The sequence below is a fragment of the Momordica charantia genome (assembly GCF_013281855.1).
Source record: "Momordica charantia cultivar OHB3-1 chromosome 1 unlocalized genomic scaffold, Mcharantia_2.0 BLBB01000001.1, whole genome shotgun sequence".
NCBI lineage: Eukaryota > Viridiplantae > Streptophyta > Magnoliopsida > Cucurbitales > Cucurbitaceae > Momordica > Momordica charantia.
Window position 1 is genome coordinate 18664152 of NW_028275157.1, and position 23976 is coordinate 18688127.

General features: G+C 36.6%; 4 protein-coding genes across 7 annotated transcripts; 3 read left to right on the forward strand and 1 right to left on the reverse strand.

The window, feature by feature from the left end:
* The first annotated feature begins 363 nt into the window (after window positions 1-363).
* DG1 (Tetratricopeptide repeat (TPR)-like superfamily protein) lies at window positions 364-5492 on the forward strand. Of its 2 annotated transcripts, none has more exons than XM_088122949.1 (9): window positions 364-1128; window positions 1267-1458; window positions 1649-1730; window positions 1800-2015; window positions 2287-2400; window positions 3449-3542; window positions 3620-3777; window positions 4145-4576; window positions 4738-5492. In XM_088122949.1, exons 1-9 carry the CDS (start codon window positions 563-565, stop codon window positions 5365-5367), a joined length of 2484 nt encoding a protein of 827 aa, XP_087979075.1. In that variant the 5' UTR covers window positions 364-562; the 3' UTR covers window positions 5368-5492. The 2 variants fall into 2 exon arrangements, with proteins under 2 accessions (XP_087979075.1, XP_022133001.1); XM_022277309.2 differs by having other exon boundaries at window positions 1824-2015.
* Window positions 5493-5979: 487 nt separating this feature from the next.
* Window positions 5980-6875, forward strand: LOC111005295 (Ribosomal protein L12/ ATP-dependent Clp protease adaptor protein ClpS family protein). Its single transcript, XM_022276745.2, has one exon. The coding sequence runs from the start codon at window positions 6143-6145 to the stop codon at window positions 6647-6649; it is 507 nt and encodes a 168-aa protein (XP_022132437.1). The 5' UTR covers window positions 5980-6142; the 3' UTR covers window positions 6650-6875.
* A 1426-nt stretch (window positions 6876-8301) lies between these two features.
* Window positions 8302-15743, reverse strand: TRB2 (Homeodomain-like/winged-helix DNA-binding family protein). Of its 3 annotated transcripts, none has more exons than XM_088122799.1 (7): window positions 15446-15743; window positions 14797-14981; window positions 14411-14622; window positions 13707-13791; window positions 12905-12988; window positions 9154-9529; window positions 8302-8620 (listed from the first exon to the last, which is right to left on the reverse strand). In XM_088122799.1, the coding sequence occupies exons 2-7, from the start codon at window positions 14944-14946 to the stop codon at window positions 8601-8603; spliced, it is 927 nt and encodes a 308-aa protein (XP_087978925.1). In that variant the 5' UTR covers window positions 14947-14981; window positions 15446-15743; the 3' UTR covers window positions 8302-8600. The 3 variants fall into 3 exon arrangements, with proteins under 3 accessions (XP_087978925.1, XP_087978920.1, XP_022132609.1); XM_088122794.1 differs by having other exon boundaries at window positions 14797-15059; XM_022276917.2 differs by having other exon boundaries at window positions 8302-8591; window positions 14797-15743.
* Window positions 15744-16917: 1174 nt separating this feature from the next.
* Window positions 16918-22614, forward strand: FRO1 (NADH-ubiquinone oxidoreductase-like protein). The gene is made up of 5 exons (XM_088125738.1): window positions 16918-17215; window positions 17986-18074; window positions 18219-18348; window positions 21729-21758; window positions 22369-22614. Exons 1-5 carry the CDS (start codon window positions 17057-17059, stop codon window positions 22426-22428), a joined length of 468 nt encoding a protein of 155 aa, XP_087981864.1. The 5' UTR covers window positions 16918-17056; the 3' UTR covers window positions 22429-22614.
* The last annotated feature ends 1362 nt before the right edge of the window (window positions 22615-23976 follow it).

Sequence of the window (23976 nt, forward strand, 5' to 3'; positions counted from 1 at the left end):
AAAAATTACCACAGGTGGGTGGTGTCGTAGTGGGCTTGTAGTTGAATGAGGATACTTCCTCCTCGGTTCAATCTCCGCTGGGCATGTAGCCGGGATTCTCCCCTTCAAAGGACAAATCTCACAATATCGATTACAGTGTTGGGTGACCGTCAACACCTCTCGATTATAAGGATCCAACTGGTGAAGCCACCCGACATCGATTTCGAATTATAAAAAAAACGAAAGGGTTACAAACTTTAGGAATTAAATTGGGAGAACAGAGAAATTAAATTTTCCACTAAATTAGGATATGGAATTTGGAGCAATGTGATTTATTTCAATTTCGCATCTTTTCATATTACTTCTCTTAGTTTCTCCTCTCCCTCCCCGATGTGAAATTCTAAAGCTCATTTGATAGAAGTACCAAGTAGTGATGGGTGTACGTAGTTGATACTTGATATTAGTTCATCCAATTAGCTCGGTTCAGAACGACGAAAGCGATAATAGCCTTTGCTCTTCCACACTTATCCGTTGCCCTCCAGCCGCGTTTCTGTCGAAGCAATTGGTATCTTTGCTTCCAAAAATGGATGCATTGAGCACAAATGCACCAATTCCTGCACCGAAGTTCGAACCAGATTTGGAGAAAATTAAGCGAACGCTCCTCCAAAAGGGTGTCTGTCCCTCTCCTAAGATCCTCCGCGCACTTCGGAAGAAAGAAATTCAGAAGCACAACCGCAAACTCAACCGACTGGCTCATCAGTCGCCGCCCCTTTCTGAGTCCCAAAAGCAGCTAATTGCCGAGGAAACCCATTTCCGGACTTTGAGAAGCGAGTACAAGGAGTTCTCCAAGGCCATAGAGGCGAAACCAGGCAGTGGCTTGATGGTCGGCAGGCCTTGGGAGAGACTGGAAGGAGTAAACCTTAAAGAACTTACCGGTTTCAGAACAGGATACGATGGGGAGAATCTGAAGAAGGAGAATTTGACAGAGTTGAGGAAACTGTTTGAGGCTCGTAAGCTCGAGGAGTTGCAGTGGGTTTTAGACGACGATGTGGAACTGAAGGATGAGTGGCTGGACAGTGAAAATGGTCGCTCTGATGCCGTAAAACGGAGGCGCGGCGACGGAGAGGTTATTCGGTTCCTTGTTGACAGGTTTATATATATATATATATTTTTTGTGGAGAATATGGCAGTGAGCTGATTCTCGACATGTTTCAATTCGGTTTCGGATTAATTGCCAACGATGATGAGATTTTCGATGACTCAAGATAGCTAGGTTACTATTTTCAGGCTCAGTTCGAGGGAGATTTCCATGAGGGACTGGAAATTCTCCAGGATGATGATACGGTCAGGATTGCAGTTTAATGAAGGTCAACTACTTAAAATTTTGGATGGCCTCGGTGCTAGGGGATGCTGGAAACAGTCCTTGTCAGTGGTCGAATGGGTGTACAATCTTAAAAGTCACAGTCATTTTAAAAGCAGGCAAGTTTTCTAATCCATACTGAATTTATATGTGAAAAATTAGAAGGTGAATATTTACTATTACCTTCTTTGTGGGAAACTTCCTTGCGTTCGACGAATTATACATGTTTCGATCAATGTGCTAGTTTTATTTTTTGAGTTAACTGAAAAAGTCCTTCCTTTATTATGAAAAAATTTGTACCTTTTGCAGGTTTGTCTATACAAAGCTCTTAGCTGTTCTGGGGATGGCGAGGAAACCTCAGGAAGCCCTTCAGATATTTAATTTGATGCGGGTAATGTTTGAGTGCCTTTGTCTCTTGATATTCCAAGAATCTTTTTCTATACGTACATGATGTTGTTAGATATGTTATAGTTGCCTTATTCAGGGAGATGGCCATATATATCCCGACATGGCTGCATATCACAGTATCGCTGTTACGCTGGGTCAAGCTGGTCTTTTGAAACAATTGCTGAAAGTTATTGAATGCATGAGGCAGCAGCCGTCCAAAAAAATTAGAAACAAGTGCCGAAAATCTTGGGATCCTGCAGTTGAACCCGATCTTGTTGTATATAATGCTGTAAGAGAGTATATTTATGTAGTTAATGACGTCATTATATTTTCTGGAAAATGTTTCTAGTGCAACGAGAGTACTAGAATCTCCATGTTTTCGCATATAATTTTATATCACATGAATTGTCTTGTTTCTTAAAGATACAAAATATTGAAAGGAATCCCAAGATAATTCATGTGATATGAACTACAAGAAGTAGTACAAGCCTTTTTTTTTTTTCCATTGTTCAGTCATTAAACTAGAAGAATTGGCTAACCCCCTCCAAAATTCTTGCTAGATTTTGAACGCATGCATTCCCACGCACGAGTGGAAAGGTGTCTACTGGGTGTTCACACAGTTGAGAAAGAGTGGTTTGAAACCTAATGGAGCAACATATGGACTTTCTATGGAGGTACTTACTGTCTCCTATTTCATGAATTGAACTTCTAAGTTTTTTTGTGTTTAATGGAGTGTGGTGATACCTGATTGAGATTATGAATGGAGGTCAGGAGGTCAATACCAGAAAATAGCTCTCTCTCTCTCTCTCTCTCTTACTGATTCAAAGTTATTGTTTTGAGATAGGCGGATATTGGAGATGTGTATGTGTAGTCTATGTTTTGTCTATTTATGATCTTGCATGGAAGGGCTGCATTGCTGATCTGCCAAGTATAAAATTCGACCTCTCTATCTTATTGGATTTGAATATTAATTCTAATCGGAACATCAGGTGTGAATGCCTTCACTCTAACTGTGTTATAACTTCCACAACCGTTCATGATGTCCCATGCTAATTTAGATAGGGGTAAGAGCTGTAACAAACCTGCAGGAGACATAATTAGGTACTTATTATGTTGGTACCCAGGGACACCTGCACCCGCCTCAAGGCCCGGATCTGGGAGATATCAAGGATTTTTGGTATTAAGCTCATCGGAAGGCTCAAACTTGAGACCTCTAAACCAGTATGTCTGGAGATCCCAAACCTTTTACTCCTTGGGGGCATGAGTTAGTAGCCTTATCCTTCAACCCATGATTATATGGAATTGCCAAATCATATCCAAGTAGTGTAATTAACCACCTCTAGTGCTCTGCACTAACTGACCACTACATCAAATTTTTAGATCTCTCCGAGTAATTACCTCCCAAGGAGATAGGCTGAGCAACAACGAATTGTACTTGCTAGGCCCACCATTCCCCCAGAGTAGGTAAATTGAGCTGATGGCTTCTTCTTGTTCTTCCTATTAATATATATAGTATTAGTAAGATACTATTTGTTTGTAGCTTTGCCTTTTTGCTATTCTGTTGAGCTGATAACTAGTTGCCCACAATGATATTCTTGGATTTCTTTCCTAGTAAACTGTAGGCTTGATGTATTTTTTCAATAAAGAGGAATCTTGCATGTAAGTTGATATTTGGCTATCCTTGAGGTATTTATGTTCAAGTCTTACTGTGATTATTGAAAGGTAATGCTGAAATCTGGAAAGTATGAGCATCTCCACAAGCTTTTTACAAAAATGAAGAAGAGTGGGGAAACTCTAAAGGCGAACACGTACAGAGGTAGTTTTATTTTTATGTCTTCTAGAAATGGTTATTGTCCCGACCCTTGACTTAATATGTCTGTCTTGTGACTGTAGTTCTTGTCAAAGCTTTTTGGGAGGAAGGAAATGTTAATGGAGCTATTGAAGCAGTCAGGGATATGGAACAAAGAGGAGTAGTTGGATCTGCCAGTGTCTATTATGAACTAGCTTGTTGTCTATGTTACAATGGGAGGTGGCAAGATGCATTGGTAGAGGTAGGCTCCTCATTAATATTTATCTAAATATTTAGTTTGTCACTTTTAAGGAACCTTGTCTAGGATCATTTCTTAATTTGATTCTAGACTCTAAATACCTGACCCCGACTTCAGTAAATTTAAGTTCAACCTGCAATGGTGGTCTCTGTTTTTATTGATTTTGATTCTTGCGTATAAATCTTACCAAAAGTGTCTCAGCAATGTTTATGACCATTTGAAATTTTGGTATTATCATGGATTCAAATTTTGTAAAAAACATCATCATATTTATCATTGCATAACATCTTAATGTTGCATAACCTTGAATCTTGATTGTAGTAATAGCAGGCTAGGAAGTTCTATTCTCATCATTAAATGTGACTTGCAGGTAAGAAAAATGAAAACACTACCACATATGAAACCGTTGGTGGTGACCTTCACTGGCATGATCTTATCTTCCTTTGATGGTGGACATATTGATGATTGCATATCTATCTTCGAGTACATGAGGCGAAATTGTGCGCCTAATATAGGGACTATAAATACCATGCTTAAAGTTTATGGCCGAAATGATATGTTTTCTAAAGCTAAAGATTTATTTGAAGAAATAAAGAGAAAAGCTGATCGTTCCTCCCCAAGTTGTTCTGTTCATTCTATAATCCCAGATGAATATACGTATGGCTCGATGCTTGAGGCAGCTGCTAGTGCACTCCAGTGGGAATATTTTGAGAATGTATACAGGGAAATGGCTCTGTCTGGATACCAGCTAGATCAAAGTAAACATGCAACGGTACTTGTGGAAGCTTCCAGAGCTGGGAAGGTAAAATCTATTTTTCTCTAGTTGGTCCAGTGTATTTTGCTGGTTATTTCTCTACGTCGAGTTGCCGACCTTTAATTTTACATGCCCCTTTATTTGTACTGAAGTTAGAGTCAAATAGATTGGCCACGGACCTCATATGCTTTAATCTATATCTATTTCAGTGGTATCTATTAGATCATGCATTTGACTCAATCTTGGAGGCTGGACAAATTCCCCATCCACTGTTGTTCACAGAAATGATATTGCAGCTTATAGTTCAAGAGAACTATGAGCAGGCTGTCACCTTGGTTAAAGCCATGTGTTATGCTCCATTCCAAGTAACCAAAAGACAATGGACAGAACTTTTTGAAGTGAGCATGGACAGGATTTGTTGGAATAACTTGAAGAAACTATCAGACGCTCTTAGCGACTGTGATGCATCAGAAGCCACAGTCTCGAACTTGTCAAGGTCGCTGCGGGTTCTCTGCAAATCCAGGATACCAGAGGACACCTCCCAGTCTGAAAACATGGAGAACATGAAGGTCGAGAGTGACTCAAATATGGCCCCCTGGTCACCGAGTCTTTCTGATGAAGGTGCTCTAGGGACTAACACGTTTTCGGGTCATTCCAACGATGAGCTCTCGACTTTCGATTTGTGTGTCAGCAGTGAAGATGATGAGGAAGTGCTTAACATGTTACTTGATAGATCTGATGATTCTTATGATTCAAACTCGCCTTCTGTTAATGAAATACTGAAAACTTGGAAGGAAGAGAGGAAAACCGATGGGTTATTTCTCCACCCTTTGAATTAGTACACTTTAGTGCAGTCCTTTTATGTGTCTGTTTATTGTACATATCTACACAATTTGCATATGCATAGCTTTAAATCATTGCATTTTATCAAAATAATAAGGCGCAACAAGTGTTTGAATTCTTACCACTTGTCTCTTTCAAGGTTGAATCTATAGTGTCTTGGAATGATATTGAGATTGAGAATACTGTTCTTAAATGAAAACTTTTCTTACAAATACTTCGATAAAGCTCAATTAATTGCTTTTGAACGGATGGAAGTTAATCATTTTTCAAAGAATATTTTGAACGGTTGGAAAAAAGTAGTATTACAAATGCATAATTAATTTAAGAGGATTTTGATACAGAGTATTCCAAAGAAAAATAGTGTTTTATTTTAAATGATTTTGACAAAGAATAATTTAATCATTATCATTAGATTTAACAATAAAGAAGCATGAAGCTGTAATAGGATTTTAAACTGGTGGTTGATTTGAATCCACGGAGAGTAATTTGTTTTATAATTATAATGCTAATTAATAAATTTTCGAAGTATTTCTATTAAAGGGTAAAGTGGACTTTTCGCATATTTTTGGACTATTATTCAAATTGTTGATATTGGAGACACTTTTCTAATTCTCTAGTAGTTTTGAGGGTCACTCATGGCAGGGACAACCCTAATGAACTCACAGCAACCCTCGGCTTCCTCCGCCTGTAGAACCTCGGTGCTTCAATGAAGAACGGCACTCTGTGATTTATCGACATCAACGGAGTTCTCTGAAACCCTAATTCCTCGAAATGCCATCCATTGCCTCCAAACTTCCAGCAAAAGCTCTAGTGAGACTTCTCACAGTCGCTCCGAGACCATTACTAGTTCGCTCCCTCAGCACCGTCTCCCAGGAACGAATCCAGAAACTCGAGCGGATCGCCGATGAGCTCCTTGGCCTCAGTAAAATTGAACGACATGACTATGCTATTCTCTTCCGGCTGAAAATGGGGTTGAACAAGTACGGGCCTGCGGTTTCTGGGCTAAGCGCACCGGGTTCAGCCTCCGCCGGATCTGCCTCCGCCGAAGCAAAAGAGGCTGAGAAAACCGTGTTTGATATTAAGCTCGAGAAATTTGATGCGGCGGCGAAGATCAAGATTATAAAGGAGGTAAGGACGTTCACTGAATTGGGTCTGAAGGAGGCTAAGGATTTGGTGGAGAAGGTGCCGGTGGTGCTGAAGAAGGGAGTAACGAAAGATCAGGGAAATCCAATTATTGAAAAGCTCAAGGAATTGGGAGCTACTGCGGTACTGGAATGACCCTTTTTTTCTCGTCATTTCATATGTTCTTTATGGAGTAAAATAATGCTGCCATTGTTTAAGGATTATCGAAGATTTTGATAGAGCCAAGCTTTTACTAAGATTACATTTCAAAATCAAATTGTTGCTTGTCATGAGATTGAAAGTAAGTACATTTGATTTTTCCTCTTCGGCTTTTCTCCACTGGATTTCAATGAGAATCAGTGTCATTCTGACATTCTAAGAAGTACTTGAAGAGTTTAACAAATCCATAAACCTCATGTAGACGAAGAACATGACTCTGTTCTTATTGCTCTACCTGTCTTTCTCTACTCATAACTCGTCTAATGTGAACTGTGATATAGGAAATAAGTGTACCTTTAGTTTAGCAGAATTTCCTTTGAAGTGAGGAAAAGGTTTATGTAGTTTGTTATTTCCCTGAGATAGATGAAGAACAATGAAACAATTTTCATTCCTCAGCTCCTCATGTGACCTTAAATTGTTGGCAAGAAGTTGTGAAATTTGGTGTTTGGTGATCGATTTCGTTTGATGGGTCGATGAGATATGCTGATGGGGTACATTTTTTTAGAATATATTTGTTGCTCTTATTATTTATGAGGTGTTATTTATGGGAAACAATTTTAATAATAATTTCCTCTATTCTTTTCCTTACCAATGAAATAGTATGAGGTGTTATTTATGGGAAACAATTTTAATAATAATTTTCCTCTATTCTTTTCCCTACCAATGAAATGATTTTTTAGAAATATGATGTAACTAAGAGACCATGAGTTTGAACTTCCGATTTCTACTGCGTTCTAAAAAAAACCTATGAATAATTGCAGCTACTTTTAATCATAATTTCATAAACTGTTCCCAAAGCTAGTAGCAAAACTATCCATCTTATCCAAATGTTTATATATTAAAGGCTCAAGTAGTAGAAGTTCTAATAGTATGTAATTTCATGCTTGAATGCAAAATCAAACACAAATATAGCAATAGAATACCTCTCCAAAATCAGAACTCCAAATCAAAATTCCTGTTTGGTAGCCTCTCCATTGTGGGAACTTGTTTCTTTTTCTCACTAATAAGTGAAAATGTTCATTTACTTTAACTATTCATGCCTGCATAAATACTCCAATCACCAATTGGATTATTTAAGCTCTATTGGATAATTGTTGCGTTTTATATTTTCTATTTTTAAAAACTAAACTTGAAAACATTACTGCTAAACATAGGCTAACTTTAAAGGAAGAAAAGTAATTTTGAAAAAAAAAATTTTTTTTTGAAATTTTGATAAGAATTCAAAAATGTTATAAGTGAAAAACTTATCAATATTATAAAAAACAAACATAATTTTTTTAAAATAGAAAATTAAAAATGAAATGATTATAAAAAACAAACATAATTTTTTAAAATAGAATATTAAAAATGAAACGGTTGTAAAAGACTCCGTAATCTCTCGTTTACTAGTTGACATATTCATTTACTAGTTTAATTTTAGAAGGAAAAAAAAAGAAGTTCGGTTTCAACCTCCAGCAGACATGCTTGTTCTACTGTTCTAAATGCTAATAATTATTCATAGTTGTTCATTTCTATACCTATATAAAAACATCGTTCCACATATTAAGTTCATGAACTTCCCAGTTGTGTGTTGGGCAGACGGAGAATCATATCTTAATTTATAAATTTGATTTACTCTTAGGATCACAAAAAGTCTGCCTAGAAAACAGCATTTGCAGATTACGTACGTATATCTACCTCTCCAAAATCTTTTACCATTTTTTTGATTTTAGAATCACATTACCGACATACATTTCCGATGATTTGATCCCCAGAAGCTGTTTTTCTCAAAAGGCAATCGCATTATGCCGATTTACAATGCTAACAATATCTACATTTTAGATACATCCACTTGCAGATGGCAATGCTGCAGCAGCTTCATCTTCTCAGAACACATTGCCTACAGTTGTCATTGCAAAGTTTTGTTATCTGCCAAAAAAAAATAAGAAAAAGAAAAGAGGGAGAAAAAGAAGCTAAGTGACATGAAAAGAAAAGGCAATAGGCTTCAATTTGCCCTCTCATAGTAGCTTCATAACATACAAGTTCAACAATGCTAGACACAGATGCAAGTAAGACCAGAATAAAATGAATAGTTACTTCGCAAGATGCCAATGAACTCTCATTAAATTTTCAATCTCTAATGTGGAATCGTTGATAGAAGAATCAAAATTGACTTGGCAAAGAGCCAAGGGAAGGTGAGCCGTTAACATCCAAGTGTAGCATTACAGACCTCAAGACAAACAAATAATGCATGAGCAATTTTCTTAAAACATAAGCAAAGATTCCAACAATCAACTTGTATTATGTTTTTTCATGTATTTTCATAAGTTGGAGATTGATATATCAAAAATCAAAACAACAAATACGTGGATATACAAGTTTGCAGTGCCGTTAAACAGGATATGCAGGAATATTAAGTACGTAAACTTGTACTTTATGACTGAAGTTATGTGTTGTATTACCTTGGAGAAGAACTTTCTGAATAGGACTTCTGGTAGGGAACGTTCTGCACTCCAATGCCTTCATTGCTGCTTCAGCAAAAACTTGTGCTGATTCAGCTTCAGCCTCTGCCTCTTCTGCCTCTTTTGCAGCCCTTTCGGCCTCTGCAATGGCAGCCTCTGCCTCAGCTACTGCACGTGCGGCAGCTATAGCTGCCTCCTCTGCAGTCATTACCTTCATCTTTGAAAGTTCCGAGTCAACCTGGAATTTAGTAATGATTTTGACTTCACCCTTTTCAGCCTTCGAAGAATCCATCTGCTTGCCCTCCAGGAGTAATAATGGAACGTTTCTTTTTCCAGATAAGGCTGAAGTTGGAGCAATTCTGTACTTATGCTTTACCTACGCAAACAAAAAACATATAAATGATCTAGTCAAAACTACAGTATTACCATTCATTTGCCACCCTCAAGTTCCCCTAGATTCATGGAATTTTCTTAACCATTTCCGTATCACTTGCATTATTAATTTACAACGGTGCCTGCATATATAACTTCTCAATTATCAGGCTTTCTACATCCCATAATGAAAAGGAAAATAAGACTCTAATTTAAGTATGAATTCTTTATACTACAGCGTAATGGACCATCCTTCAGAAACATTTTCTGAAAGTATGCCCCTTCATATAATACTTGGTGAGGTTTCAAATTGCCCTTCAAGAAATTCTTAACCACAAAACTTGGCACGTTTGGAGGGTCCAGCATCTCCTACCTAACTTTTTCTCCAGCAGAAGTACCCCACAAACAATCCCCAAGGTTCATGTCATTCTCATGCATATATGTACCAGAATACCCGCTCTTGCTATTCTGTAAGTCCTTATAAGACACTGCTCCTTCATGCCTTCTTCCTATGTGGATACACTAGACGCATAGTAGGTTATATCGTTACCCCTTGCCCATGCCCAATGGTGCACTTTGTCCTCATGGTGAAATGGCATGAATTGTCTTGCTATGTTATTAAATGGCTCTAGCACCAGTGTCAATCCAGCCCTTTCATTTAACCAGTACTTCCACACCATTTGACTGAGGACACTATGTTGGCCGACATCTAATATTATTTAAGATTCCACAACACATCCTGTTCAGAGTTGAGATGGGGGGAACAGGTATGCCTTTAAATGTAGAGCCACAATTTGGACAAATTTGGGACACACGAGATGCTGAAGTTATAGCACTTGTAGCGGGTAAAGTCCATCAATGTGCCACATTACACACCTACGCCTCCATTGGGAAAGGGGTGGGTGCAAGTTTCTCATCTGATAACGTCACAAGATGTAGGGGCATAACTTCAGGAAAACCAAGCCACCTCCCACAACTAAAATCTTTCCTCTTCTTATTGACCAATATCTTCACACATGTTGGGCTAGACCTGGAATACAATATGCCAGAAGGCTTTGGGAGGAAGGGCACAACATAGGTGAGGATGGATTTTCATAGAAACTCTAGAAAGTTTTGAGGATCTAAGGGTTCTCCCTACCATAAAGCAGCATTAAGAGATTTCTTTGTGGATTAAGAATTATGATTCCAACAGTTAATGTGACTAGGTCTTGACCATAAATGCGACTGGGTCTTGAACATGGAGTGCCTTAAAAGGAGTTTTTTAAAGGTATGAAGTGTTAAACCAAATTTTTGCCAATTAATCCAGCACATCCACTGTTTTGGTTTATCAATGTCAGTGGTGTGTCAAGGATTTGCTTCTGAACAGTCGTTTACAACTTTGGACTGGCTATCCATTTGTGGGTGAAAGGAGTGCTCTTCTTCAAGTGTGTTTCTTGCATCCTGAAGAGTTGCTGCCAAGATAAATTTTGGAAATTCTTTTCTGTCGGATATGATTGAAGACAAATCTATGGAGCCATATGCCACTTCCAGAAAAAAGGACGTTTACCACTTAAGCTGTGAAGGGGCGATGTGGCAAAAGAAAACATAGTACTCATAAACCTATCCATCACCAAAAGAAGACTATACTTTCCTTCAGAGTGGGGCAGACCTTCCACCACAAAATCCACTGTTATTTCCTCCTGAACTTGCTGAGATAGAGGAATAGGTAGTAGCAATCCTACAGAGCTGTCGTCAATGGTTTACTCCATTGGTAGATCACACTTGACTATAGTGTGACATCTGTTTCCATTCCTTCCCAGGAATAATCCCTTGCTAGTCATTTGTAACTCTTTAGTACTAGTACTGCCCTCATAACCACCCATCAGACTAGAATGGTAAGTTCCTAGGGAATTTTACAGCTCAAGGAGCTCCATTTAGCACCCCAATAAGGTCTTAGAAAAAGTAAGACAATTCCATCCAGTCCAAAGCCCAGATAAATCATAGGTTGGTCCTCAGTTTGGATTTTACGTTCTACAAAAAAACATGTCCTCTACAATCCTCCATTGAGTACATTGGGGTCAAAGGTATTCTCCATGGACCATACTCAAGGCTACAAAGAATGGCGGTCCCTCCAATTGAAGGACATCTGCTACTTTATTCTTACCAGATGCTTGTATTGAAACGCAAAGTCAAAACTTAGGAGTTTGGTGTCCATTTAGAGGTATCCTTACCACCATCATCCGATCAAGAATTTTAGATTCTGGTAGTGTCTATTTTTATGACTCGTGCATGTAAGGTCATCATTCTTGAATGGCTAGCAATATTGCAATTAGTTCCCTTCCATACACCAAGGCCTTATGAAATAGGCAATAGGGTTTTTAATTTTGCATTAAAATGCCCCAACTCCCACAAAAAAGGTGCCATCCTCAGCAACAAATGGCTGCTCAAAGTTCTGGTAAAGCAAGAACCAAGGCATTTACCATGGCACTCTTTAGCTGTTGAGAAGCTTGTTGGCGTTAGATGTACCAATGCAAACTGATCCCTTTTCAATTGTTCCATGAGTGGCCAGAAAATGTATCCATCATCAATCACAAATTTTCTATAGTTACCCAGTTAGACCAAGGAACCACCTTAATTTCTTCAACGTTCTTGAAACACACAGAGAAACACCGCTTGAATTTTCTGCTGATCAGCTGATACCCCACCCCCCTTTCATAATATATGACCGAGGTACTCTAGTTCTATTTAGGCAAATAAACATTCCTTAGGTTAGCATACAGTCTTTGATCATGCAGCATTGCATCTTAAATGCTGAACACAAGTCTCCGAACTGGGGCTATAGACCAAAATGCCATTTAGAAAGACAAACAAATCACCTTAGATGGCTTAAATACCTCATATCAAGCATGGTCTGTCTTCTCAAGCATGGACTTGTGTCCCATTGATAAAATCTCATTTCAACAAATTAGTTTCCCCGACCAAACAATTAAAAGAACTGACTGCCAAGAGGATTACTCGAACAGTGAGGGTCACATGATTTTGAGTGCTTGCCCACTCCCAGAAACTATCAAAACCTGCTTACTCCTTTCTTCCTCCCCTTTTCATTTCTTTTATTTACATTATAGTTATCACCTAACTTTCCCTCTAGACCTAACCTCACAAACACTCCCCAGAAAGGGCTGACATAATTCTCGGGCATAAGAGATTCAAAATACCCTTCTCAATTGCCCTTGCTAATATATAACTCCATAGGCCACTGCTCCTTCAGGCTTTCCTCCTAGCGAAGATATTAGACACACAGGCTTACCGGCCACATTAAATTAGCATTGCTCAACAGTCTTGAGAGCTGCTGGAAAAAATAATTTTCCAAATAGTTTCTGAATTATAGTAGGAGAATTACCTTTATCAACCTTCCATTTGCAGTCATATGCTTTAGTTTCGTTGAAAGGAGTTTTTTAAGGTTTGGCGGGGCCCAGTAATGTTCCTGCACAGAGAACAATTGAAAACTTCAGATTTATACAGAACGATTCCTGTCCAAAAAAAAAAAAAGATTATATATAATCATGCAGAGGCATTCAGGTAAGAAGATGGAACCGAGAAATGCGTACAGCTACGGCCATCAGATTTTCTGAATTCATCTTTATTTAAATTTTGTGAGATTGTACTATAATCTAAAACTTCAAGTGACCAAAGTACACAAAATATTAGAAATCTAAATTATGAATAACAAAAACCCAGGAACTGAAAGTTATATTTCTAGAAGTCCCATTAGTGAAGATGATAAAACTGCCTGAAAGTAAATTTTATAAACAAGAAAACCATTTTGAAATCTCGGTTTCCGTTAGATGTCTTATCACTCTTTTTTGTTTCTTTCCTATTCTTTTAATGAAAAAATATTTCTTACTTTATATGCACACATGCATAAAGACAAGCATTCAGTACTGTAAATAGATGAAGAAATCACATTTTAATGAATCTCTTGATTGCATGTCATCGCTTCCAAAGAAAGAAAATGACATAGTACAGCAGTTCATAGCAATTACAACACTAGGGTCTTGATACATTCATCCAGTTATGAATAAGAAATAATTGTGAATATGACCAGTGAATAAGTAAACCCGAAGTTGGAGGGGCAGGAAAGATCTTTACTGCATATACAAAATTGTCCAACATTTAGATTCAAATGTGACATGCATTAGCACCTCTATGTACATAGCAATTGCAGCCCTGTCAGAACCCCTTGGCTCCTTTAGGTTGTTAATGGCCTCTGATATAAGTTTGTCCAATCTACACCATGTAAAAGAGGTATTATAAATCAATTCAAAAGCAGGCAAGGAAGTGTACACACCTATAGCTTCTAATGAAAGACTCTTTTACTGCATGATGCTTAAAAACCATGTCTAACAGATATGTAATTTGGCAATTATATCTTCTCATTCTGAATGCAGTGAAAGATCATCTGGATCATTAAAGTGGCATTACTTAGTTCTAGTATACTATCATAAAAGGCAATAAGTAAGACAATAGAGCCGATTGAGACCTCTTGTTCCCTCATTTGATTACAGGAAAGTTGTTGCACAAAAATTGAAGGAATATTGCCTCCCAAAAAGAAATGGTCACTTTAAAAGTACACCGTGAAAGATATTTCCTGAAAATTAGAGTGGCACTACATGCAATAAAGTCGAGGGGGTTTGGTAACTACATTTAAAAAAAGTTCTATATATACACAAGCACAAAATGGAGGTGATGGCTCATCTTTTTGTAGTATACATATCATGTGTGTCGTTGATTAAATAATGATTTGTTTACTGTAAGATAGAAAAAGTAATGTCAATATTTACTTAACCACAATTGGATATGCAACAGCATGGAACAAAAAAGATTCACATAATCGCTGCCATGAGACCTTGCAAGTGGTTCTTTTGGACCATTAGTACGAGTTGTTCCATTTGAAACTGCAAGTGGCTTAGCATCAACAATCTCCTCATTCTGAAGCACGGTGCTTACTGCCATAGAATTATCATGATGTTTTAGGGCCAACGAATTCTTTTTAAGTGCGAGCTTAGCTTTTTGCCTAGACCCCCAAATTGCAGTAACATTTATGTTTCTCCATTTATCCTGTTCAGATCCAAAATTACAGTGGAAAATCATTGATGTTTCAGTTAAACCAAGCACTGTTTTTCCAATTAGAATATGGAAAGAAAAATTCAACATGGGATGCTTAGTGAATTTCTACATCCAGTGACTTAATTGCTCTGGTGAGTGAACAAGAATTAGAGGTGGGGGAGGCACCTTGAGATCCACATTTGAGCGCTGATGCAAAATTGAGCTGAACTCTGGATCTGTGAGTATTGTGCGCCATTTTCCGGCCCCATGCTTGATCACTCCTGCTTTAAGGGCAGCTTCTTCTTCAGCTGTCCATTTCTGCTTTGGCGCACCCATTTGCAAAAGCTCCCCGTTGAAGTAGAAACCGTACTCTTATTAGCAATCAAATCAATTCATGAAAGACTAAGCACTGACCAATAAGAAACTCCATCGTTTGCATCGAACAGATACTTCTCAAAGAACATGAAATTGCACATAACAAGCTTTCAACACAAATTTGATCCATTCTAGAGCAAAAATAACAAATTGATAAACGACCAAATGGTCAAGTGTGTAGCCAAAGCTTTCATGGAAACAATTCCATCCTTCATTACCACCACTATGTCACATTTAATACCGAAATTGTTTGGTTGTTGGTTGATTAAAGATATATGCAATATCGTTCTTCCCAAACAACTCAAATTGGTAAACGTATCTAATCGATTTTCTTCCCGAGGAGGTCCCAGATTGTAGTGTCTTAACATACTTTGATTTGCACAGAACAATTCATCCAAACTGAAAAAAAAAAAAAGGAATTGAGTAAACAGAACTGAAACAAGATTCTGTCTCTTCTTACCTTACAAAAGATAGGGAATAATAGAATATCGTAGTTGGGTGGAACTTTGGAGACAAACAAAGACCACAGCTTAAACCATTTTTCTGTCGTTGAGATTATCCTATGGCAGCTTACGAGCGTTGTGTCCGATCGAAGGAAAGATCCGCCGGGAAGTGGACAAATTAGGAGACGAGAAATTTAGCAGTCACATCGCCGAAACTACACGAATCCTGAAAATGGAAGAAGAGGAAATGGAAATTATGGAGCGAAAATAGCTTTTGAGAGAGGAGAAAAAGTGGGAATTTTGGACTGTATCATCAATTTATCTGTCAAAATAATTCGAGAAGTACCTCGTTTGAAGCAAATTACAAATCACTGCCAATTGGACTCGGTGGATCAAATAAAACTGTCTACCTCTTTTTTTTTTTTTACACGATTTTCAATGGAATTCGTAAAATTAATGTGATAATTACAAAAACAAGTACAACTAATTAAAAAAATATATATTTAAACAATTTGAAGGATTAGATGGAAATTTATTAAGTACTACAGTATACTGTTGTTTTTTTATTTTCCTTTTTATACACAAAGAAAAGAAAAGAGAGAGGTATTTTAGTTCAACATGCATGGAAATGCCTAGTTTCAATATTTTTACTAATAAAAATTTTGAGGTAGAGATAGAGATAAAATGTCAATTGTTTTTTATTTATGGCCAGAGGTAATTGAGGTGCATTTTTAAGTCAATAAATAACTCATTAATCTTCGAAGTTGGGGTTTTTTTTCAGTACAACTTATGGAGTTGGTGAATCGAACTTATAATAAAAGTTTTAGATATATGTCAATTATCGTTGTGTTCGTTGTGGCTGAAAGTATACATTTGTTTTTCTTTTACCATCAAATTTGAAGTAGAGTTTGTCGATGGGAGCATAGCTTAACAGTAATTAATATATACCCCAACCACGAGGTTGTGAATTCGATCTCCTACACGTACATATTGTATTAAAAAAAAATTCGAAATAGAGTTGAAGCTTATTAAATGTTAACAAAATTTATAAATAGAAGTCTATAGAAGTTTTATGAAACTAATATGGTGTGTGTACATGTTATAGCTTAAAAATTACATTAATTTATACTTTCATATATATATATTGTGTGTGTCAATCTTAGTTTAAGTTATCCACTCCTAATTAAAAAGTCGTGAGTTCGAATCTTTATTTTAATGGAAGGTTGGAGATTTAAATTTTTTATCCCTATATTTATCGTAGTAGAAAAAATAAAAATGTAATATAATTTATAACTTATATGCTCCCCGAAAGCCTTTGTTTTAGTATTGAACGGAAGCTGCAATAGTTAGGAAATGAGTTTAGCTGTAAAAAACAAAAACTTACAAAACAATCTTTTTTTTTTTTTTTTGTTAAGTTTCGCTTACTTTTGTATTATGTTAAAGCCAGGACCTGCATTTTAGACTTCTTTTTTTTTTTTTTTGAGTACGCATTTTAGACAAGTTTTTAATTAACAAAACAAAGCGCAAATATTTTATGAGTCGTTCATCGAAACTGTGTATTTAACGTACGGGTCCCGACGGGCCGGACGGAAAAACTAGTTTTCGCGTCGAGTTTCGTTCATCGACATATGGCCAACTCTTTGCAGCGAATCTGGAACCACCGATGTGGTCTCCGGGGTACCCTGGCTCCTCTCTGCAGATCATTTTCCGCCGACTCCTTGGTTCAGGTCAAGCCCGGCGAGATCGGCATGGTCTCTGGAATTCCAGAGGAACACCTTACCAGGAGGGTATACCCCAGGCATCCATTTTCTGTACTATTTATCTATGAGTTTCTGATTGCTTACATTTTAGTGTATTTTCGAGGGATCGGGTTTATGGATGGTATTGATGATTTCTGGGGACTAGGTTTTTTTTTTTTTTTCCTACGCGTGTGGTTTTTATTTTTATTTTTATGAATGGTCTGCAGCGGCTAAACCCTTCAGGTGTTTATTTGTTGGTACTATTTCCAAATGTAGTCGGTTAACAAAAGGAGATGAAAGTTTTTTTTTTTTTTTTGTTCTGGCTAATTTATCTCTATGGCGTTGCTGTTATTACCAATTGTATGTTGATAGGCAAGGAAATTTATTAAAATAAGGTGAGAATTCTAGAGGAGATTAGAGGTACCGAGGTCCAATCACAGATTCACAAAGATCAGCTGCACCTTTTTTCTTTTGATTTTTTCGAAGCTACTCTATATTGTTACTGCTATTGGTTGCATTCACAAGATCCTAATCTATTGGTTGGCATTTAACAAAATATTTGATCAATTACCATCTTACTGTCTGTGTAAGTTATTCGGGACTAATCGTTGAATCATCCATACTTGACTAATAAAACGCGAATGTTGGGATTTTTTAATTTGCACTTAATCTTTTAGGGATTAACTTTACATGCTGAGGTTTAATCTTGAAGTTCTAAAATGAAAGCCATTTCCGTTGGGTTTGCTTGTAATATTCATCTTTTTTTTTTAATATGACCAGCTCGATTCATGTGTGTTCCTATTATGAAATTATACTAGGTTGTAATCTACTCTCCTGCTAGAACTGCATCTCAGCAAGGATCAGGCAAGGTTGGAAAGTGGAAAATCAATTTTATGTCAACGCAAAAGTATGAATTCTTATTTCCTTTATTTTTTTTCCTGGGTTTGGTTCTTTCAAAGATATGAAATTGTTGCTTCAGTAGTTAACTGAATTTTTAACTCAGTTCTAGCAGAGTGAAGAGTTTCCTTATGCTTTACCATCATGTTTGTAGGTGGGAAAACCCATTAATGGGTTGGACTTCTACTGGGGACCCCTACGCCAATGTAGGGGATTCTGCACTGTCTTTTGACAGCGAAGAAGCTGCAAAGGCATTTGCAGAGAAACATGGATGGGACTATGTGGTAATGCGTCGTTTAACCTTTTAGAATGAATGTTCTTAAAAGATTCCCTCTATGTAGTTTGAGTTTGTCATGTCTTAAATTAGTTATTAACTATGCTATTTTTTTACTCAGTTGCCATCAAATGAGTAATAATAGTATTTGGTGGTGTGGCTTGACGTGCATACATTCTTATATATTATTTGCGACAAATCTTTGCTATTCTACAAGGTTGGGATTTGAACCTCCGATCTCAAGGGAAAGAGTATATATCTTTATTGTTGAACTATGCTTACGTTGGCCTAATAAAATGATAAAATGAGATTGCCCTTGGATATGATGGTTTAATATGTATATCTAATACATATCATCAATGAAATGAAATTGATTTAAAATGTATGATTGAAATGAAATTGATACTAGGATATTTCATATCATCAATGAAATTGTACAAAAAATATGTATATCTAATACGATTCATGATTTTTGCATTCGAGCAATAATACGATATTCGGGATTTTTTACTTTGAATATAAGATAATGTTTTTGAAGATGGTGGAAAGAAATCCGATTATTTAATATCCTAGTATGATTTTTTTGTGAAAGAAACAATTTCATTGATATATAAGGAGCCCATATAAGGGAGTACAAAAGCCCATAGATGGGTTATAAAAGGCACTTCAAATTGGATAGGAGGGAAGTGTAGCTATAGTAAAGAAAAGTAGGAGAAGTAGCTATAGTAAAGAAAATTAGGAGAAGTTTTACACCATGATATAGCTTTAAACACTATAGCATCAAAAAAACGATCAAATGATTGTGACTTGTCAATGAAGATCCTTTGATTTCTTTCACCCCAAGTAGTCCACAGAAAGGCTCGAATGAAATTTGTCCATAGCTGTTCCTTTATGTTTTTGAAGGGGTGTCCCATTAAGGTGGCCTCAAGGAGAAGTTTAGGGTCATTTGGTAATGCTGTGGACCAACCAAAAGCCAAGAGGATGACATTCCAAAAATCAGAAGCAAAAGTACAGGAAGTGAAGAGATGTTGTTGAGATTCCATGCTGTTCTTGCAAATGGTACACCATTGTGGAGAAATAGCCATAAAAAGGAGTCTTCTTTGTAGCTTATCGTTGGTACTGATGGCTCGGTGACTAAGTTCCCATAGGAAGAAATTCACTTTTTTAGGGCAATTTCCATTCCGGATAATGTTGTATAGGCTAGTTTGTGGAGCTTGGTTGCTATGTGTGAGGTCCTTTGTGAGGGAGCTGGTGGAAAAAGAACCATTTGTTTCTAGTTTCCAGTAAACAACATCCCTATCTGCTGTTAAATGAATCTCTGATAGCCTAAGGTTAAGATTAGTCCATTCAATTATCTCATCATCTTTAAGGTTCCGCCTTAATCCCAAATTCCAGCAAGCTGTAGATTCGTCCCAGATATCAGAGATTGGGGCGTCCTTTCTTGTTGACAAAGCGAAAATGAGGGGAAATGATTGTTTAAAAGGCAAACTATTCATTCCATTTCCGGTTTTAAAGGCCAATCGGTCAAAAATCAAATTTTGCATCTTTCTAATGGCAGCCCATGGGCTTTTAGCAGAAGGTAGTGATGTAGAGTTAGGTTTGAGGTTCCATGATGCTTTACCAAATTTTGCCTCGATCACCTTCCTCCAAAGAGATGTTTCCTCTGTAATGAATCTCCATATCCATTTTGCAAGGAGGGTTCTGTTTTTCAGCTTCATATTAGCAATCCCTAGGCCTCCCATATGGATTTGATGTTGTATAGTGTCTCTTCTGGTGAGATGTAGTCCACTATTGTCTTTGTTACCCTTCCACAGAAATCTTGTGTAGATGTTGTCCAAAGTATGTGCTACTTTTGATGGCAAAGGGAAGAGGGAAAGATAGTAAGTAGGGAGGTTCGATAAAGTGGCTTGGATGAGAGTATGTCTACCGCCTTTGGAGAGATAGGAGGATTTCCATGATAGGAGACGTTTTTGAATTTTCTCAATCATTGGGTCCCAAAAAGAGAGTGACCGGTGCTTACCATGAAGGGGTAGTCCAAGGTATGTGGTCGGCCAAGTCCCCAAGTTACAAGCAAATTTGGATTGAAGAGCTGTCAGTTCATCCTCTCCAAGATTTATCCCAAAAATTTCTGACTTTTGGTGATTTATGTTTACCCCCGATGCCTCCTCAAAAAGCAAAATGATGTTTAACATGTTTGTGAGGGAGAGGTTATCATAAGGGGAGAAAAGGATGGTGTCATCAGCAAATTGTAGATGATGAATGGCCAATGAGTTGTTTCCCACGTCAAAACCTTAAGTTGATGTTTGCTGCATGTGTCATAAGTCTACTATAGACATCATTAATCATAATAAATAAAAAGGGAGAGAGGGGGTCACCTTGATGGAGGCCCCTAGAAGCAGTAAGTTTACCCCGAGGACGACCATTTATAATGATAGAAAAATTTGTTGTTGAGATACACCCCCAAATCCATTTTCTCCACGCGTGTCCGAAACCCTTGGCTGCAAGAACTTCATCAAGGAAGTCCCAATCCACTTTGTCAAAAGCCTTCTCAATATCAAGCGTGATAACCACTCATTTTCTCTTTTTTCTATCCCAATCCTCAATAATTTCGTTAGCAATTAAGGAGGCATCTAAGATTTGTCTTCCGGCCACAAATGCAGATTGCTCCTTGGTAATAGTACGTGGCAGTAAACTCTTCAACCTTTCTGAGAGAACTCTAGCTATAATCTTGTAGAGGCAAGAAATGAGGCTAATGGGCCGATAATCTCCTACCTTCCGAGCATCCACTTTCTTTGGGATGAGACAAATATAGGTTTCGTTGAGGCTAGCATTAATGATGCCGTTCTTAAAAAAATCTTGAAACACTCTCATAATGTCTGGCTTGAGAATGTTCCAAAATTGTTTAAAGAACTCGGCCGTGTAACCGTTAGGACCAGGAGACTTGTTTGATCCCAAAGGCTATTCGATATCTAAACAAAAGGCTGTTCGATATTTGGATGATTCCAGCTGAAGGTCAGCTTCTACATCTCACTATCATTATCATATCCTAGTGTGAATTTGAAGCCAAACTTCGGTAATTTAAAGAAGATAAATTTTGAGGGAAAGAAATGCCAGTTTTTCTTACAAATTTGGTCCATTAGAATTAGATATAAAAAGTTCATTTTTCTTATTTAGGTTTCTGTTGGCATTGTATTACAATTTTATCATTATCAGGAGAGGATCGTTAAAGGCATTTTCCCCCTACTTCTTTAATGTTAAGAATTACGTATAACTTTTCTGACCTGCAAATAATTATGAGATTACATGGAGAGGCAATCCCCAAACTTGGGATTAATTTCTAATTCATTCGCTGACTGTATTTCTTGATTTTGTTTTTCTTCTTTTTGGTAGGTTAAGAAGCGCCACACACCACTTTTGAAGGTTTGAGTTTCCAGTATTTTAACTTTCCTATGATTGAAATGATAATGAGATGTACATTTCCATTTCATTGAGCATGTACATTGTCTATAGTTCTGTGAATGCAAGCTTCGACTATGTTCAATGTCCTAAATGTTCCCTTGTGATAAATTTTATTCCTTTGATTTAATGCAACTTCTTTCATTATATTTTGGAGTTCTGCTGACATTTTATTTTCAATTTTAGTTGTTTCCTCCAATTTTTGTGGCCTTCCTGACATTTCTTATGGGATTTGTCTCCCTTTGCAATTTGTCTTCTTGTTGCTAGTTTAAGGGCTCAGCTTCAATTTCATTTTGATACCAATTAATTTTTTCCCAATTGACATTATTGAAGTTTGGGCTGTGACTATTGGAGTATTTGGATGTTGTAACAGCTAAGAGTTCCTTTAGATAAATTAGGAAGGAGGATGATTAAGATCTGACAAATTGGTTCTAAAATCAATCATGTTAGCATTCAATTGATGAAGGAATTTTAGTTCTGCTTGTTTTCTTACATATATTAAGTAAATGTTGGCTATTTAGTTCACTTGTGAGACGGAAAACAGGTAGGTTCTAACTTCCTGTTTTGACTGCAGGTGAAGGCATACGCTGACAATTTCAAATGGAAGGGCCCTCCTGAAGCCAAGGAGGCTTAAACCTTGTTCAACACTTTTTTTCTCTTATAATTCAAGGCAGAAACAGACTGGAGGGTTTGTGTAGTCCATTTCGCTGCTTATTTTTTAGGAAGTTTGTTGTAATAAGTGGGAATCATGGTGACTTGGCCTTGTGACTTTGGTTATGCATTTATGTTGCCATTACAGAGCATCGATTTTCGATTCGAAGCACCCATCTCGATTAACAAACGTGCATAGGAATTGATAAGTTGACTATTTTGTGCATTAAAGGAGAAACTCTAGTACTACAGTAGCGTGAATTTTATTTATAGCAGTCCATAAAGTTGGACAAAATATTAAGGAGAGTACAACGGTAACACGGGAGTATTGAAGAGTTTCTACTTTGAATCAGTCCTGACCTTCAGTGATAATAGTTTGTTAGCTCAGAATTTTTAGTTATTTCAAATTTGTACGGATTTCAAATTAATTTTATTTGTAATCATATGATAGATTTCAAGTGCATACAGAAAATTTCTTACCAAAATGATCGAATTTGGTAGGATACGGTCGAATTTTTAAGTAAATTATTTTTTATTTATTTAATCTTGTCATATTTTAATTTTTAATTAATAAATTTTGATTAAAAGGTTAAATTAGTAAGCTTTTTATTTCTTCTCTTTTCGGTAGAAAGTCTAAACAAAAGAAATATAATTAAAATTATTTCTTGAACTATTTTGATATCAAACGGAGAGTACAAAGTTAATTTATTTCTTGAAATTTTTTTTATTTCAAATAGAGAATATTTCAATCGGATAGTTAGAAACCTCAATGCATGCATTGAAGATGATGTTAGAACTTAGGTTCCGTTTATTTGTACGTTTGATTATATTTATCAAAATAAATGAATGAGAATTAAAACGTGGGACCACTCCTAATTTTGGAATCACCAAAATGGATGTGCAATCTCATTCCAATTCCTTAATCCGTGGAATCCACAATACATTTTTTTTTGATAATTTGACAACAATGTTCTTTTTCTCTCATGTAGACTCACAATTTTTTGCTTTCTTTTAGGGTTCTTTTTTCAACTGCTCCATTGCCGCTTTTCCTCTTCTCATTTGCTTGATTGTCACATTCTCCTTAAAGATCCGTTTGTTAATCTTCTACTGTCAAATTTCATCTGTCTTTTTGGAGTTTGACTATTTCATCAAAATATTAGATTATATTTTGTTTGGCTCATTTAGTTGTTTCAAGAGAGCCTTTAGGTGTTTAGGTGTATGGATAATTATAGCTCTTTTGTGTCTTTAAATACTTGGTGATCTAACCATTTAAGTTATATTTTGTAATGACTTGTTATTTTGAACTATTATGAGATAGTTTGATTACTTTGAAGTTTGAATTAATTGGTGGAAATGATTTCTATAATATTTGCATGACTCGTCTTATTTATATATACATGAATAAATATTTTTATGATTCATCATATATATGTTCTGATTCATGCAACACTATAACTATTTTTTAAATCGATAATGATTTAATTTTATATTAAAAAATTATTTAATTTTAGATTGAATTGGTAAAAGAAAG